Below are 16,439 nucleotides of genomic sequence, written 5' to 3'. Positions count from 1 at the left end.
ATAGTGGGACGGGATGGGACTTATTTTTGTCCCCCCAGTCCCGGTCCCGGCCAAATCCCCCAGCCCCGTCCTCCTTCGTCCCGTCCCCATCCCCTTGCCAGCCCTAATGGTAGTCTCATTTTTGTCAAAGTCCTTAGCTACTGCTTAGCTTGTTTCTTCTCTAATGTTGCTATCTCTTTCATGACATTTTAGTGATCTTATTGTTGAACACGGTTGATGGTCTGTCCCTTTGAGTTCGCTTTGAATCTTGCTGATGTAATAGTTCGATTTTCTTCGAATGAAGTCGCTTGTGTTGATAATCTTTTCGTTTGAGTTTGGTTAGCTATTTTAGTTCAATTGGCTATTGCTTGTGTGATGTTAAGCAACAACTCTCAAGTTTAAATAACTTTGGGTATTTTACAATAATGTGTTGGCTTGCCGTGTTATTTGTTCGTCCTAAAACTCCGGTTTAGCTTGTTATAAATAAAATCTGAAAATTGTTATCTTGTTGTTTTAATTTTTTCCTTGTTATCCTAGAAATCTAAGCATTGTGTTCGCAGTTTAGCTTGAGACAATAATATTGGAACTTTTAGTACAATCCTCCTTGTGATTTATCACTAGTTTATGTGTTTCTTCATCTTACTGAATCGTTGTTCCCTCAATCTAGTAGTTGCTCATCTTGTTTTAGATTATACATATTCTAGTCTAGGAAAATTTGGCATTTTGTGATGATATTCCTTTATTTAATACGACTTTAGTTTAATTTTGGATAATATCTTAATTTAATTGGAATTTATTCTCTATGCTAAGTATGGTGTACCGATTAACTATTGTCAATTCATTGTTAAGTGTGTTTATTAAAACTTAGATAATATGTGATATTTCCTAATCCTTCATGTCTAGAATAGTTAATGATGCAGTTAGTCATAAATTGTTAAGGATATATGAATGTGGTTGGAAATTAATTTAATAATGCTTGTATCTACTTCTATGTTTGTTTGATTAGCTTGTTAAATTTTCCTTTAGAGTGACACCTCCTATGAGTACCAAAGTTAAGAGTTTTCTCATCATTATTTTAAGTCCTACATAATATATTTTGCTATAATGACTTATAGTTTGTAGCAGTAGCACATAAATTTTCTTTTGATATTTTGATGTCATTCTTTCTATGCTTCTTGTATCGATTTAATGTATCGGATCTCATATGTAATTTTATTGTTGATGCATGTGACTCCAATCCGAGTCCTTTTGGACTCCTCTCTTAGCATATCTTCGAGTTGAATCTCTTTGAGTCAAGCCTTGACTATCGTTGGGAAGTTGAAAGTTGAAATACATGTTAAAGGAAGCTGAGACAGGCCTCAGATAGTTTAAAAATAGGCTGTATACAGCAGTATACAGCTGATATACAGGTCTGAGATGCAGGATACAGGTGCTGGAGTTTGAAGTAGGCTGTATATGTTTGGTATACACCCCAATATACACAAAATGGGCCGAGATACATCTATATACAGAAGTATACATCTAATGTATATCAGATTTTTTAGAGTTAGGACAGGTGGGACAAAGCCCAATTCATTTGGATTTGGGCAAAAAGACCCAAGTCCAATTGTTCCTTCTTTCTTTATTATTATTCATGTTATTGATTAACTAACTTTTTTTTTTTATGGTTAAAATTAATTAAGTTCCCCAAGATTGCCTTTCTTATTTTTGAAATATCTATTATTTACTCATTTATATATGGGAAAATTACGCGGTTAAGCAAATTTATACTACTTAATTACTCATCATAGCTATAGTTTGCTATAATTACCACTCACGACTAACATTATATATTAATTACGCGGGCTGACTTCGAGTTTGTATAATTAGCCACGTTTGTATATGTATAATTCGCCAGAATATACAAATACATATGTATAATATACAATTATCTAACCTTTATACATATACAATTCACCTCTCTCCCACTCTCTGCCCTCTCTCGCTCACCTCTCTCCTCCCTCTCCCAATCTCGCTTGCCATATATACAAATACATATGTATAATATACAATTATCTAACCTATATACATATACAATTCACCTTTCTCCCACTCTTTGCCCCCTCTCTCTCGCCTCTCTCCTCCATATAACATGTAGCTACGAATTGTAATTATCAAACTATACCTATAGAGAATAATTAGACTATTTTTGAGTGGCTATATGTGAAAGTTCCCCTTTATATATTTAACTACATATGATTATTTTGTCCTAATAGAAATTATGCCGAATTTGTTTCCTTAAAAGTAACAACTTAAAATTTTATTTCTTTCTGAAACTTAGTTAAAATTTTAAAAGTTAGTTGAAAAAGTCATTTTAGTCAAATCGTCGGTTGACCGCAAGTTAGCGGACATTCCGAGGGCCTAACACCTTCTCGGAATGTACATTGAACTCGAACCCTTTTTTTATTTTCAATTGATTTTGTCTGTTTAAATCTTTTGAAAAAACCTTAAAGTTTTCTTAATTTCTTAAAAAAATTAAGTGGCGACTCTATTTTGGAAAATCGATTTTTTTTCAAGTCATAAGTTTAGTTGATTTTTCTAAAACAAGTCCATTTTTATTTTTCGAGTAAAACAAAAGTAGTACACGGAAAAACCATACTGTTCAATGTGTATACTTTCAAAACATTAGTTTACAATTGTCATGTACTGAACAAAGCTGAATAGACAGAGTGACATTTTTTTTGAATACTAGAGGAAGCCTAGTGGAAGGCGATTTTTTTTGTGAAAATTTGTCTATCATAGTTTACAATTGTGTAGGACAGAGTGACATTTTTTTGAATACTAGAGGAAGCCTAGTGGAATGCGATTTTTGTTGTGAAAATTTGTTTATGTTTTTTGCCTTGTTCTCTTTTTTTTTTTTTCCATCTTCCTGTCCTCCCTCCCTCTCCCTTTTGGAGCTTTAGAGCACCAGGATAATACGTTGAGAATAGAGGGAGATAGAAGACTAATTCAGCACGACCAGAAGGATAAGATCCCTGAACTTTTATCACATGATGTAGGCACCAAACATGTGTTTGGGTTCACAACATATACATATACTTGTATCAATCAGAATGCAATAGTTCTATTTATCACAACAACCTGGCCCTGGTCTTAAATCCAATAAAGGGATATGGAGAGTGATGCAAACACCCAATGATAGAAAAGAACACTTCACGTTGTGGACTAATCCTAAAAACAAGTAATTAATTTCACAGACAGAAAGACAAAGCAGGAAAGAAGCATGTCATGGACCCATGTTGAGCAGAGGAAGGCTACAGCTTCAACTAGTAGGTTTCAAAAGGCTTCTCGCGAGTAGCTGATGCAAAAGACGAAGAAGATGTTGAATTACAAGTATGGATCAAACAATTGCTCATGATGTCCAAGACATTCTTGAAAAACATGTTTGCAAAAAATTTCAAGAAAAAGGATTATGGGCCATCATTCATTGATGTCTGAAAAGTTATTTAAAGCTCAAAATGATAATCTTTTAATGATGTTGGAAGGTGTCGAGGCTTGAAGAAGTAGTTCTTGATGATGACCAACGATTCTTTGAGTTACTTAGTTGTCCTTGATGATTGATGTCCCTGATATTCGGACTCTCAAATGTTTGTTTCCTAGTGGTGTCTGCAAGGTTATCATCATATGGTATTTTTATGAAATATGTCATCACATTTGCGCGGAAACTGGTGGTGATAGTCGTGTTTTATCCTTTGTCTGAAGACGAATTTTTGATTCCTTCCAGCAGAAAAGCTTTATCTGACAGCCCGTTACATCCTCCTCTGTCTCTGATGCAAATCTCAAAAGACATCATAGAAAAATATGCAACGGTTTGCCAATGGCGATTTTGATGATTGCTGGTGCACTGGCTACCAAAGGGAATGAAATAGAGGTGTGGGAGTTGTTTCGTGGCAGACTTGTTAACAAGTAATTATATCGAACTCAAGCACATGAAAAGGTTACTCACTATAGGTTATCAAGACTTGTCTTTCTATCTCAAGTCCTGTTTCACTTATCTGAGCATAATCCCGAAAAATCACCATGTTTCAACACTGGGCAGCAGAAGGACTCGTCCTCAAAAGAGAAGGAAAGGCAATTGCACAAGTTGCTGAAAGCTATATATGATCTCAATGAACTTCCAAACAGAAAGTTGATCCAAGTTTACCCTGATGGAAAGTTAGAATAGATAACTTGTATTTTGAGTTTTCTAGTTCAAATTTCAGGACCATATTTTTATTTTTCGAACCCCTTAGAGTGATTTTGGAGATATCAAACTTTCGGTAAAAGCATGTCCACCTTGAATGGTATCACATCGAGGCCATGATCTAAATGGTCTACTGACCATCCTAAATGTGTGCCCTCTAGTTACCCATCGAGGCCATGATCTAAATGGTCTACTGACCGTCCTAAATGTGTGCCCTCTAGTTTCAATATTCAGGCACCAGAATAGCACTTCACCATCCGCAAACCTATGTCTCGGCGCGGCATAAACATACGGAGTATCTTTTACTATAGTTAACAATGGCATCCAAGATTCCTTGACACCATACTCTTTTAATACCCATACCTTAAAAGTACCATTTCCCGTAAAAAAAAGATTAGAATGAACACAAAGCATTCCTTCCAACACAGAAACGCCAACAGTGTCAGGGCCTGGCTTCAAGCTTAATATTTCCACTGACAAAGGTATCTCTCCATACACTTCATTTGAAATATTAAACGAAATCACCACAAAATAATTTCTTGAAACCTGGATCCAATGAAATGCCGCATGTATAAATGGCAAAGAATCAGTGGCATAAAACCAACAGCGATTGGCACGAGGATGTTCATCAATGCTTCTCCAAGAGCCATCTTTCAACGCGAGAATTTCTTTAGGATAATTGGGACCTTCTAGGTTCTGGTGCATATGAATGATCTTATACTTACCACTGCTTGAGTCATAACCCAAACCAAAACGAGAACGTCCATCCCCGGGACATCCCAGAGGGGGAAGTACTATTGATTCTCTTATGGAAGGGTTCCACAGCAAAAATTTGACGCGATCTTTATCACGAATCTCGATAATAGCTAAGCCATTGTAACAACAATGGATCAGACAACTCCTTGGTTTAAGGGTTGAAGGGCAATCAAGTTTAAGTTTTTGTACATCCTTAGCCTGTTGAACTGGCGATAAAGGACAACAATATAGGGAGAACGTAGAATCCTTAGGGCCCCATTGGTAGATAAGAAGCTTTTGGGAATCATGGTCATTCCTGGCACGATTGAGATGCTTCATTGTAAAATAAGGATCAGATATCAATGTTGTCCAAAATTTGGAAACACATTTGAATCGAACAAGAGACCGCACAGGTAACCTGCTGAGGATGTTGGCAAGTATTTCCTCAGGAAACTGAACCGTGACCTAGATAGAACAAGAAAGACATTTTTTATAAAGTATTCAACATTTCAACGAAAAGACAAAACGGGTATTCACTAACAAATAATAGAATTGAATATGAGAATACAGAGCAATGTACTCAAAAAGGATATAAAAATTACGGAGATAGCATGCATTATTCCTATTTACCAGAAAACACGCACCTACAGGGGATCTAGGTGGTGTCCACCCGAACCTCCTCAACAAAAAATTTATACTTTATACATAAAAGTAATTTTTTTATTGACGCATACAAATTTTGAATCCATGAACACAAGTTCAAGAGTAGAGCTTGAGTTTCCTAATTCAAATTTAAAGACTATATTTTTATTTTTTGTATCAGAATATAAAAACAATAATACCCTGATCCAGAGATTTTTTGAATCACAAAATTAGAAAAATAGTATGTTTAATCAACAAATTTACCGAATCATCAACGTCCAGCTGATGAATTGAGGGCGGGTTCTTCTTCCCTAATTTAAGTAAAAAATTGTTGTTGGTTATAAAGGACAATAGAGGAAAGAACATAGCAGCAGCTGCAGAAAAGATAAAATTAGCCTTTCCCTTCGTCTTCTGTTTCTTACAAGACGAACTCTCTGCTAATTCTCCATCATTCTTCCTTTTCTGCGCCATCGCAACACTCGATTTCGATTTTCTAGGGTATCTATGGATATATGTTAGAAGTAATTCACTGCTGGCGCTTATATTCCTATTTTTATTTCGGTCGGATCGGGTCGGGTCGGATTCTTTAACATTCCCAATTTGATTTGGTAAAAAAATATTGCAATATTAAAGTAACATCAACATATTTAATGCTACAAATATTATTGAAATATAATGCAGTTAATTGATAAATTAATATAGAATTTTAAGTTAGACAATAACAAATTCTGATGCTACAAAATATTTTCTTACACCCTCATTCATATTAAACAACACAATTATTTTTTGAAAATTTCCTGAAAATAATTATTCTCTTACTTTATAAACTTTCTTTTTCATTTGAAAAGAAAGAAAAAAAAAAAAGTAACACGTTACGTTGATTTTCAAATGGATAATTGGCGCATCAAACATAAAACTTAGGAATTCATGGACAATAATTAGCACTCCCTTCGTTTCAAAAAGAATGACTGTCTTTCCTTTTTAGTCTATTTCAAAAAGAATGACTTCTTTCATTTTTTGGTAACATTTTAATTTCAGCTTTCCACGTGGCATGTTTAAAGCCACAAGATTGAAGGGCAATCTAGTACATTTGACATAATTTTAATTTATGACCACAAGATTCAAAAGTTTTCTTTATTTTCTAAAACTTTGTGCCAAGTCAAACCAGGTCACTCTTTGTGAAACGGGGGTAATAATTATTTTTAGTTATTTCATTTTTCTTTTCTTGGCTTTTTCTATTATTATATATAGAAAAGTCTTGAATGGAATGATTAAGGGCAAACATGTCTTTTTCATCTAAATAACATCTAAAGTACATAATCTATTTGAATCATAAAGAGATAAAATTGATTCAAATAAGTCACAATTCTAGAAAGTAACTAATATAACAGCGGTCATTAATTTATTAACGTCTATATTTAAACATAAAATGAAATTGCTTTGTTCATTTTATAAAATATAATTTATTCTTACACTCACTGAGAGCGCCATATTCAGGTACTTCAAGCATGTCAATGCAAGCCATTGTATGGAACTCATGTTTCTCGGTGGATCAACAGGTTGACTAGTTAGTTAGGTTGTTCTTTACTCGAGGAGGAAAGTTATCGAACGTTGCCTGTAATATCGAACTTACCTGAAAACAAAATGCAAAATTTCTTATGCATTGAAGATGTTATGTTACCAATTTCATTGTATTATTTGCTGGTCCAGCTTGATTTCCTTTCTGTAAGGAAATGGATGATATTGATTTGTTTGACTGAAGCAAGACAGCTCCTGAAACTTGTGTTCGCGGATAAGATTAGTGTAGGAATTTTATTCAGCATTTAATGTGTTTTTAGTTTTCTTATGATTTGGTAGGAGGCCTGTTCTTTGTTATCAGAGAAAGGTGCTCTTCATTTGTATTCGAACTTTTTGTTGGTTATGGTAATATATTTACAGTTGTTACCAAAAAAAATTACATCGAGAATATTGTTGTGGCAACTAACAAAAGAGACTAATGTCAGCAAAATATACGAAGACTTATCTAATTAACTGGAGTATAATTCTTTTCCCTAGTCCAAATTTCAATTAAATAGTACCTTCAAAAAAGGGCTATTGAATAATTGGAATGTTTGAATCATTTTTTATGTCGAGTGATTTTTAAATTTTATGATCTTAAATTAAACATATGTGTACCAAAATGTCTTTAAAAATACAAATTGAAAGGGAGAAACAATACATTAGGTCACAATTATTAAGAAATTTGAGTAATATATATCAAACTACATTACGCTTTTCAAGTTGTACTATGTACCTCTTAAGGTTCTAACTCCTACTCAACAAGGACTATTAACTCATTGGTCGTATCTCTAATTTCGTTTGAGTTGAATTACATTCTTCCTCTGAGAGGTGTAAAAATTGGTTAACTATCTCGAAAAAATTCATATCGTCCATCCAAATCATCTCAATTATAGCCAACTCCCCCTCCCCTGTCTCTTTCCCTATCGAAAAACTGCTTCATAATGTATTGAATCATATTATATTATTTTAATGAATATAATATTATAATGAATTGTATCGTTTTCCTTTGATACACACAATCAAACATCAATAATCTAAATAATAAACCTAAAAAATAATAATTACAGTACGAAAGTAAAGTTACTATTAAAAGGTGGATTAAAGAATAAAATATAATACTAATAAATAAAAACAAAATTAAAAAAATGACAGGATTACACCAAATCTTTCCTAACATAATATGAATTTTTTCGTTATTTATGTAATGATAAATTTAGTAAATTGAATCCGAGGCGGATTCGGGATTTCGAAAAAATTAAAGGAACAGTAATCAAAATAACGACGAAAAAAAGGAAAGAAGGAAAAGTAATTTTCCTTTTCTATCTTGGTTTGGTTTCAACATCCAAAATATAGTACAGACAAAAACCTAATTCTCTTGCCTATAATACTACATTAAATAGCCTTATACAATTGTTGTTGAAACCTATCAACGGGCCGAAGGAAGCTTCAAATTTTCTACTTTGATCTGTAAGTTATTCGATTTTGCATTTGTTCTTTTTTATGATATAGTACTCACTATGGGTGTTTAAAGGAAGAGATGAACTTTTTTTCTTGTGGGGTGTTCTTTAATTTGCTAATTTATGAAGAATTTAAGCTAAAAATTGGTTTGTGAGAAATGGGTTTTTGTTATATCTTGGTGGGTATTGGTTGATAATTGATAGAGAATTTGAGGTCAAAATTGGTTTTTGAGAAGTGGCTATTGGTTGATTGTTAGCAAATGATAGAGAATTTGAGCTAAAAATGGTTTTTGAGAAGTGTTTTTGTTATATCTTGGTGGGAATTGGTTGATTGTTAGATAAATGATTGAGAATTTGAGCTAAAAATTGGTTTTTGTTATATATTGGTGGGTATTGGTTGATTGTTAGATAATTGGAATGTGAGCTAAAAATTGGGTTTTGAGAAGTGGGGTTTTGTTATATCTTGGTGTGCCTTGGTTGATTGTTAGCTAATTGATAGTGAATTTGAACTAAAAAGTGGTTTTTGAGAAGTGGGATTCTGTTATATCTAGGTGGATATTGGTTATCGATTGAACACTTGATTTTTTGGGGTACTTTAAAGTTTTCTCTTGGTCAAATAGAATCTTGGTTGGGGAATCTTAGTAGCTTAGTTGGTTGGCTTACCGAACTTTCACCTTGTCGCCTATCAGTGAGGGTTCGATTCCCCATCTGCTAATCCTCTACCTTAATTATTTTTTAAAATGTTAGAATCTTGGTTTTTCTATTCCTCTTTCAATTTTACAGGCTCTAAATTTGCATTGATAGGAAAAAGAATTTCAAGAATGTAATGTAAAATGATACTCCCTGCAATTCAATTTGTGATTGGTTTTGACTTTGACATGGAGTTTAAGAAAATAAAGAATTTTTTTGAATTGTGTGGTCTTAAACTAAAGATATGTAGGATGTACTAAAATCCCCTTTCATCTTGTGATTTTAAATGTGTCATGTGGAAAGCGAGAATTAAAGTGTTGCTAAAAAAAGGAAAGAGACTTTTTTTGGAACCGTCTTAAAAGGAAAGTAGGACAAAAAGTGAAACCGAGGGAGTACTATTTTAGAATCAGTAGTGGTTTCCTGAATTTGGAATGTCTTTGTTGTTTAATTAGGTAATGTATATTATTGGGAGAAAGGGAAAACCTTGTATTTAAGGTGTAAACAAAATAGAAAGCCTCTTTTTGGTTTACTTTGCCCTCAGAAGTTCTCGAAATCGAGAACGATTCTCAGTGTATTACTGTTTTTTTCCAGTGTAGCAGCTTGTACGCAAAGGTGGATGCAGAGTGCGGATACCGGGCTCATATAAATCTAGTACTTCTCACCCAAAGTATAAATTTATATGTGAATATCCACTAAAATTGCAATGAATAGTGGATATGAACCCATATCTTTAAAAATATAATGAGTATTCAATTCTAAGAACTTAAATTTTGAACCCATAAAGCTTAAATCCTGGATCTGCCCCTGCTTATCGGTGAATCTTGAAAACGCTGGAACAATAGAATTAACATTGCTGAATCCTATGTTGCTCGGACTCTTCATAAATGTCAGTGCTTGTCGGACCCTTCAAAAGAAGTGCATTTGGATCTGACATGGGTGCGGCAACATTTTTGGAGAGTCCGAGCAACTTAGGCTGAATCAGTGTCCTTGTTGCGTGACGCCTGCAGTATATTTTATCTGCATAGTTTTTGCAAATTTACAAAATGGAGTTAGAATTATGGATGTTAATTGATGGTTACCTACTTCATTCTGCAGGTTGCATAAATCTCAACTTCAAATTGGCTTATTAGTGGACATGATCTATGTTCAAGTAAGATATTTATATACAGGAAAATTAGAAACTATATTCCCTTTTTTTTTCTTTTTTTCTTAGGGAAGTAGTTAATTACATTGAAATTTCTTTCTCTGACCATAACTTGCATCTTATTGGCTACCTGTTATTTCTAATTGTTGTGTCAAGAATGATATGTTCTGAGAAGATAATAAAATAAAATGAAGCTGCAAATCAAATTTATGAAAATCTAAAGAAAAATGTAATGATAACAAACGGAATCATGTCAATTGCTACTCTAGTGGAGTTTCTTACTGGTGATGTCTGGAGACTAATTTATGCTCAAAAGTAATGAGCAAGACTGATTACTATTTCTCGGACTGTTAACCGGTTAAACAGTTTTTATCTACACTTCCATTTTTTGGGGATTCATCCATATTGCTGACATGGTAGTTTACTTCAAAAGGATGTGGCAGGCACTTGTTGTTTCTGAATTTACTGTGTCCAGTTTGATTTTCCAAAGTATACTATAAACATACTCCTCTCGAGCTATAGAAAAGACAACTGCTTCGGTCTGGTTTGAGGTTATACTTGATTAGGCCTTTTATGGAGTCTAATGCTTTGATGGATTGAAACCTGAAATCCTTTGTATGTTGTGGTAGACTGATGATTTCAACTATATATTTTTCTTCTATATGGTGGGGTTGGGGGCCTTTTTTTATCTACTTTGAATTGTTCTCCTTCGAGCCGAAGGTCTATTAAAAACATCCTCTCTACCCCCAAGTACCCTACCCTCCCCAGACTCCACTTTGTGTAATATGTTCTTGTTGTTATATGGTGGGGTTGGGAAGAGCCGAAGAGGCTAATGTTGGGTCTCACTGTAGTTTCTGTTTTCTTTTGCATCTTTGATAAGTTGATTTTAGTTCATTACCCTTCTGGTTCCCGTCATCAGCTTGTTGGGTATGTGATAATCAGAGTCTATTTTCACGTCTTATTAGCAATATCCTCGCGGAAGTGTCTTTACATCAAGTGTAATTCATGTTACGTTAATCTGCTAAAGTGGAAACAGAAAAACCCTTCTGAGGGTACTTAGCTGATATAACCAAACCATATCTATTGAAGGGGGCGTATAAATGCAGCAACTAAAAGGTTGTAAAAACCATGCCTCAGTTAGCATGACTTTTTGTGAAATATGAACAATTATGAGCTTTCTTTGTGAATTTATTATAATGTCTATGCAAGCGGTTCATTCCTTATTTTCAAATCTGTCACTGCCTGTGGTTTCGCCTCGGTATCTTATTATCTTGCTGTTGTTTCTGTTTGTTGCTATTGCCTCTTTTTCACTGTTTGGTCAGCTGAGGGTCTTTCGGAAACAACCTTTTTACCTTCTCAAAGATAGGGGTAAGGTTTGGATACACGCTACCCTTCTCATATCCCACCTGTGGGATTACACTGGATTGTTGTTGCAAGCTGTTCATTTCTGTTGCTGACCTCTGAAAATCTGTGCCTCATAAATTTCCATTTAGTTCGAGGATTCCTTCCATATCACAACTCCACCGTCAACCTTAGTAGGAAAGAACTTACGGCACTTGACACTTGACAGCTTGTAATTCAACCCACTACACATTCCATTGGGTTGCTTGGAAGGATTAAAAAGTGGTTACAAATTTACATACACTTATCAATCCTAAGTTGCTCGGACTCGAGCGCAGGTGTCCGATATGGTTGTGAATCTAGAGGACGGATTCTTCATGATCTGAATTTTAAAGTTTGTGGATATGGATCTAGGTATGGATACAAATTCGGGGATTTGGCTAAAACTAATTCAAAAATCTAAAAATAGAGTTATAAAACCAAAATTTAAGAAATATTTCGCGGACAACTTGAGGAGAAAATAGTGATAGGTGGAGAATCTTGGAATGATACTGTTAGAATAGGAATAGGATCAAGAATAATATATACAAATCCTACTTAGAATAATTTTTTTTTTTTGATAACCGAGAAATTTGTCTGTGACCCGCCCTTTGGACCAATCACAGCCTTCTAAACTCGGTGGATAATGGGCCCGCCCCTCTACCCTTAACCACTTAAATACCGGGCTTCGCTTTGCATGGTGTTGGGCTTGAACCTGCGACCCGAGCCACAAATCCTCCACCTTTTGCCACTTGAGCTAAGCCTTGGGGGCGAATAGGAATATAATTAGGAATAGTAAATAGAATTCTACTTGAAAAAGGATTGTATTGTAGTGTCCTAGGTGGAAAAGGAATCTAATGTAGGGTCTATGAATAGGGTCTCAATGTAATAATGTAGATACACAATTCAATAGTATTTTTCTCTTCTACAAGGTTAGTAGGTAGTCGAGCGCTTTGCTTTCCCATTCCCGGATTATTAGTATTAGTCTTTTATTTTTGTAGTCTTAGATTTCTATTTGTTTCTATTGATTCTTTAACACCGATTATTGTACTTTCTTGTTGTTGCTCCTGCTTGTTGCTATTGTTGTCTTTTTCATCTGTTTTGAGCCGAGGGTCAATCAAAAACAGGCTCTCTACCTTTTCAAGATAGGGTAAGATCTGTATACACACTACCCTCCCCAAACCTCACTTGTTGTAGTTGTTACTACAACTGTTTTTGACTATGATTATTGACCTTTTCTGGCACAAGCTTAGATCCAGAAGCATTTCCTAGCTTTTTACCTGTTGAATTATTGCCCCTCACGTAGTATATAATTATTAAACCACTAATATTTATCAAAGTGGATGAACCGTCCCTAGAAATCTGGTTAACTTACTCATCATATAGAATACACACCCCAATTTCTGACTCCTGATTATTTATCTGAACAAACTCTCATTGTTTTCTTGCCCCAGCAGTGATGATGAACTGTTGGCTTTCAAAAAAATGCATGAACTTTCCACAGTGGACGGCTTTGTAGAGATAACTGAATCCTTGGCGGACATGATAAAGTTCATTGCAAATGAGCCCTCTGTTGGGCTTTTCTATATTCAACAGCATTCCCAGAAAGCAGCGCCCAACCTTGTTAATCTCAAAAACAGTATTGAGGAAAAATCCCGTGAAATGGCACTTCACACGGAAGATTCAGATGATTCCATCACCGTGATCAGGTCGATGAAAGAGTGTGGCCTTCCAATTGCTAATGGTATGATCAAAGATCTCAGACATACCCTGGCTGTCATTTCAAAGAAACAACCAAAGAAGGGATTAATTAGCGGACCCAGTTCAAGTTTCCCAGTCGGTATAGCTACCTCTTGGAGTCCTTCCACCTGGGTTCGCAATACTGTTTCAGAAGAGGATGATAAGAGGACAGCTGGATATCTCTCGAATGTTTTTCAGTCCGCAAAACAAAAGGCTAGTAACTTCAAATGGCCTCAGTTAGAGACCGAAGAAACTCAGCCAGCCAAGAGTGAACCATCTTCATCAGACAAGGATGAACCATCTGTGACTCGTACTAATGACGCGCTATTAGCTGCAGATGTGAGCTCTTCGTCCTCACTTGGACGGGCCAATAGTGAAGACTTAACATTGTCAAGTCAAACTGCAAATGAGCTACAACAAGAACAGGTAAACAAAAGCATGTCCTATGATCAACTGCTGTCTTTAACCGAAAACTTTGATGAATTCAAAGCTGATAAAGAAGCGAAACTAGAAGAGTGGTTGGGAGGGACATTGAAATCATAATGCTGCTCCAGAGAAAAAGGAAAGCTGAAGTCCTTTAGCTCTATTGAACTCTTAAACATCGACGATACTTTTCTTATGAAGGAAACTCTCTTCCTGTATTATGATTTATATACTTTATTATACTAGATGAAAAATGTACAAGTGAGAGTTCATTGTATAAGTGGAGTGTGTAAAGTTGTCTCCGTGTGACCTATAGGTTGCTCTGGATAAGCTGTCTACAGCACACTCTTTAGAGGTGCGGCTCTTTCCCCCGGACCCTGCGTGAATACAGGGTACTCAGTGCATCGGACTGCCTTTTTTTATTGTCCTAGTTGTGTTTGTACATTGAGGAATTTATTGTCTGTAAACTGCTTTAGCTTATTATTATTGTGTTCTGAATAATCAGTTTCATGGTCCAAATATGAAACCAAATAATACCAACGGGTCATTTGGTTCGTATTCTAGTTATTTGAGTTTTTGAGTTAGCGCGTTAGAGTACTTCCTCCGTCTTTATTTACTTGTCCACAATTGACTAATTAATCACACTATCGCATTTTACGATCACTTAACCTTTTAATTGAGAAGAAAAAATTACTATCTCATTTTGTGCTCGTTGACGAATTTGTAAATACCATTTTCAAACCTATTAAGTTAATGAAAACTTCATATTTTTTTCTTTCAACATGACATTAGAAATCATAAAACTTCTTTTCAATTTTTCTGTGAGGAGGAGAGAGGGGACATCACTACGGATAATTTGGTAGCTGGTTAGAGTTATGCAACCCACATTTTACTTGCAATCGACAACCATATTTGTTAGAAAAATGCTCAATACAACTCTGTAAATAAGAAATTTCATTCACTCTAAAACTATCATCAAGCCAAGTAAATAGTTTTCATGATCAAACGAGCCTATTTTATTCTTCAGTAAATCTTTACTGCTTTTAGATACAAAAAAAATAGCAACTAAAACTGCTAAGGTTAGTGAACTCCTAAAAATTGCACTATATTTATACAATGGGATTGAAATCCCAAGAGGATGCATGCCTTTAAGTTACCCAGCAGTATAACTTGCACACTAGACAGAACAACTGCAGACGGCAGTATTATAAGATGGAGAATCAAGAGAGCTTTTTCTTGGCTTAGTCGTTCAACCTCCGGTTCTCAGTTGTAAAATATGCATAGCGCTTGAAGACGAGGAGTAAGGTGAAAGATGTCAAGACGACAATCACATCCTAGATTCCCTGTTGAGCACCATTGTTGTGAAAGGTGTCAAGCTGAAAATCACATCCTAGATCCCCCGTCAAGCACCATAGTTGCGAAAGGTGTCAAGCTGTCAATCACATTCTATATTCCCCGTCAAGCATCATACTTTCCATATCCCCATCACCTGCAAGCCAGCGTATAAAGGTCAACAATCAGTGAATCAGATAGATGGGAAATTGCAGTTTTTCGTCCTCAAGGCAGCTACATTTACAAGAACTATAATGAAATTTAAGTAGGTTCTTGATAGTCCACTAATACATTCTACGTATGCTAGTTAACTATACGTAAAATGCCATAACAAATCTAAGGAGCATAGTGGGAGAATGGCATGAAGATAGATTATGTACAACAGGCAAGCAAAGAAAAGTGTCTGCTACCATAATATACCTGATGTATGCTGACTAGCCAAATTTCCAGTAGTAGGCGGAGCAAATGTATCCGTGCTATCATCATATGTACTTCTGAGATATATAGGCCCATCACTATTGCTTCCTGTGTTCCCTCCAACATTTAAAAGCGGAGCGGCAGAACTACCAAAATTACCCTCAAACTTGTCACCAATGCTTGCATTGTGAAGCAGGTGTACAGAACTGCCCACTGATTTTGACCCCATGTCGTCATTTACTCTAATATTCAAGCTTGGAGAAGCTACAGATCCAATAGCGCAAACTGGTTTTGGTTCCAAGTCAACATTCGTCAGATGTATCGTGGTAGTGCTGCTGCCAACTGCTTTAATCCTGCTGCTAGAAGCAGGGGAAGAAGTGGTTCTATTGCCTCCGCTTACAACTTTAGCCTTCCTGAAATAATTCAAAAACAGGATCCAGAGAAAGCTGAGATTCACTCCCAACAAGAAAAGAAAGGAACTAAAGAGAAAGATGGTGGGTGCTCATACCTAACTATTTTTCGCTTGAGAGTGGTGTCTTTTGACTTCATGACACCTATTTAAGGAAGATTCTTTAGGCTTAAATTGATACGTACCACAGTTTCAAAAAAGGAACAAATGAAGCTACTTGCCCTTTCCTCTATATTGAGAGAGGGAGGGAGAACGAGATAAATTTATTTATATATATATATATATATATATATATATATAGAGAGAGAG

General features: G+C 35.3%; 3 protein-coding genes across 5 annotated transcripts in view; 1 reads left to right on the top strand and 2 right to left on the bottom strand.

Moving 5' to 3' along the window:
- Positions 1-3,413: 3,413 nt before the first annotated feature.
- On the bottom strand, positions 3,414-6,069 carry LOC102603457 (F-box/kelch-repeat protein At3g23880-like). The gene is made up of 2 exons (XM_006361624.2): positions 5,843-6,069; positions 3,414-5,401 (listed from the first exon to the last, which is right to left on the bottom strand). The coding sequence occupies exons 1-2, from the start codon at positions 6,047-6,049 to the stop codon at positions 4,247-4,249; spliced, it is 1,362 nt and encodes a 453-aa protein (XP_006361686.1). The 5' UTR covers positions 6,050-6,069; the 3' UTR covers positions 3,414-4,246.
- A 2,399-nt stretch (positions 6,070-8,468) lies between these two features.
- Positions 8,469-14,530, top strand: LOC102602900 (protein MEF2BNB homolog). Of its 3 annotated transcripts, none has more exons than XM_006361623.2 (3): positions 8,469-8,605; positions 10,381-10,435; positions 13,267-14,530. In XM_006361623.2, the coding sequence occupies exons 2-3, from the start codon at positions 10,428-10,430 to the stop codon at positions 14,090-14,092; spliced, it is 834 nt and encodes a 277-aa protein (XP_006361685.1). In that variant the 5' UTR covers positions 8,469-8,605; positions 10,381-10,427; the 3' UTR covers positions 14,093-14,530. The 3 variants fall into 3 exon arrangements, with proteins under 3 accessions (XP_006361685.1, XP_006361684.1, XP_015170915.1); XM_006361622.2 differs by having other exon boundaries at positions 13,264-14,530; XM_015315429.1 differs by lacking the exon at positions 10,381-10,435.
- A 379-nt stretch (positions 14,531-14,909) lies between these two features.
- LOC102602563 (protein FLOWERING LOCUS D) overlaps positions 14,910-16,439 on the bottom strand; it is a 7,086-nt gene continuing 5,556 nt past the window's right edge. The window contains exons 4-6 of the mRNA XM_006361621.2: positions 16,230-16,275; positions 15,725-16,134; positions 14,910-15,461 (exon numbers count right to left, since the gene is read on the bottom strand). Of these exons, the coding sequence (XP_006361683.1) occupies positions 15,412-15,461; positions 15,725-16,134; positions 16,230-16,275 (506 nt within the window). The 3' untranslated portion in view covers positions 14,910-15,411. The remainder of the gene's footprint in view (positions 15,462-15,724; positions 16,135-16,229; positions 16,276-16,439) is intronic.

The sequence above is a fragment of the Solanum tuberosum genome, unplaced genomic scaffold (genome assembly GCF_000226075.1).
Source record: "Solanum tuberosum cultivar DM 1-3 516 R44 unplaced genomic scaffold, SolTub_3.0 scf00365, whole genome shotgun sequence".
In the NCBI taxonomy this organism is placed as follows: domain Eukaryota; kingdom Viridiplantae; phylum Streptophyta; class Magnoliopsida; order Solanales; family Solanaceae; genus Solanum; species Solanum tuberosum.
Note: the sequence above shows the minus strand (reverse complement) of the source record. Positions and strands in the feature narration are given on the sequence as shown.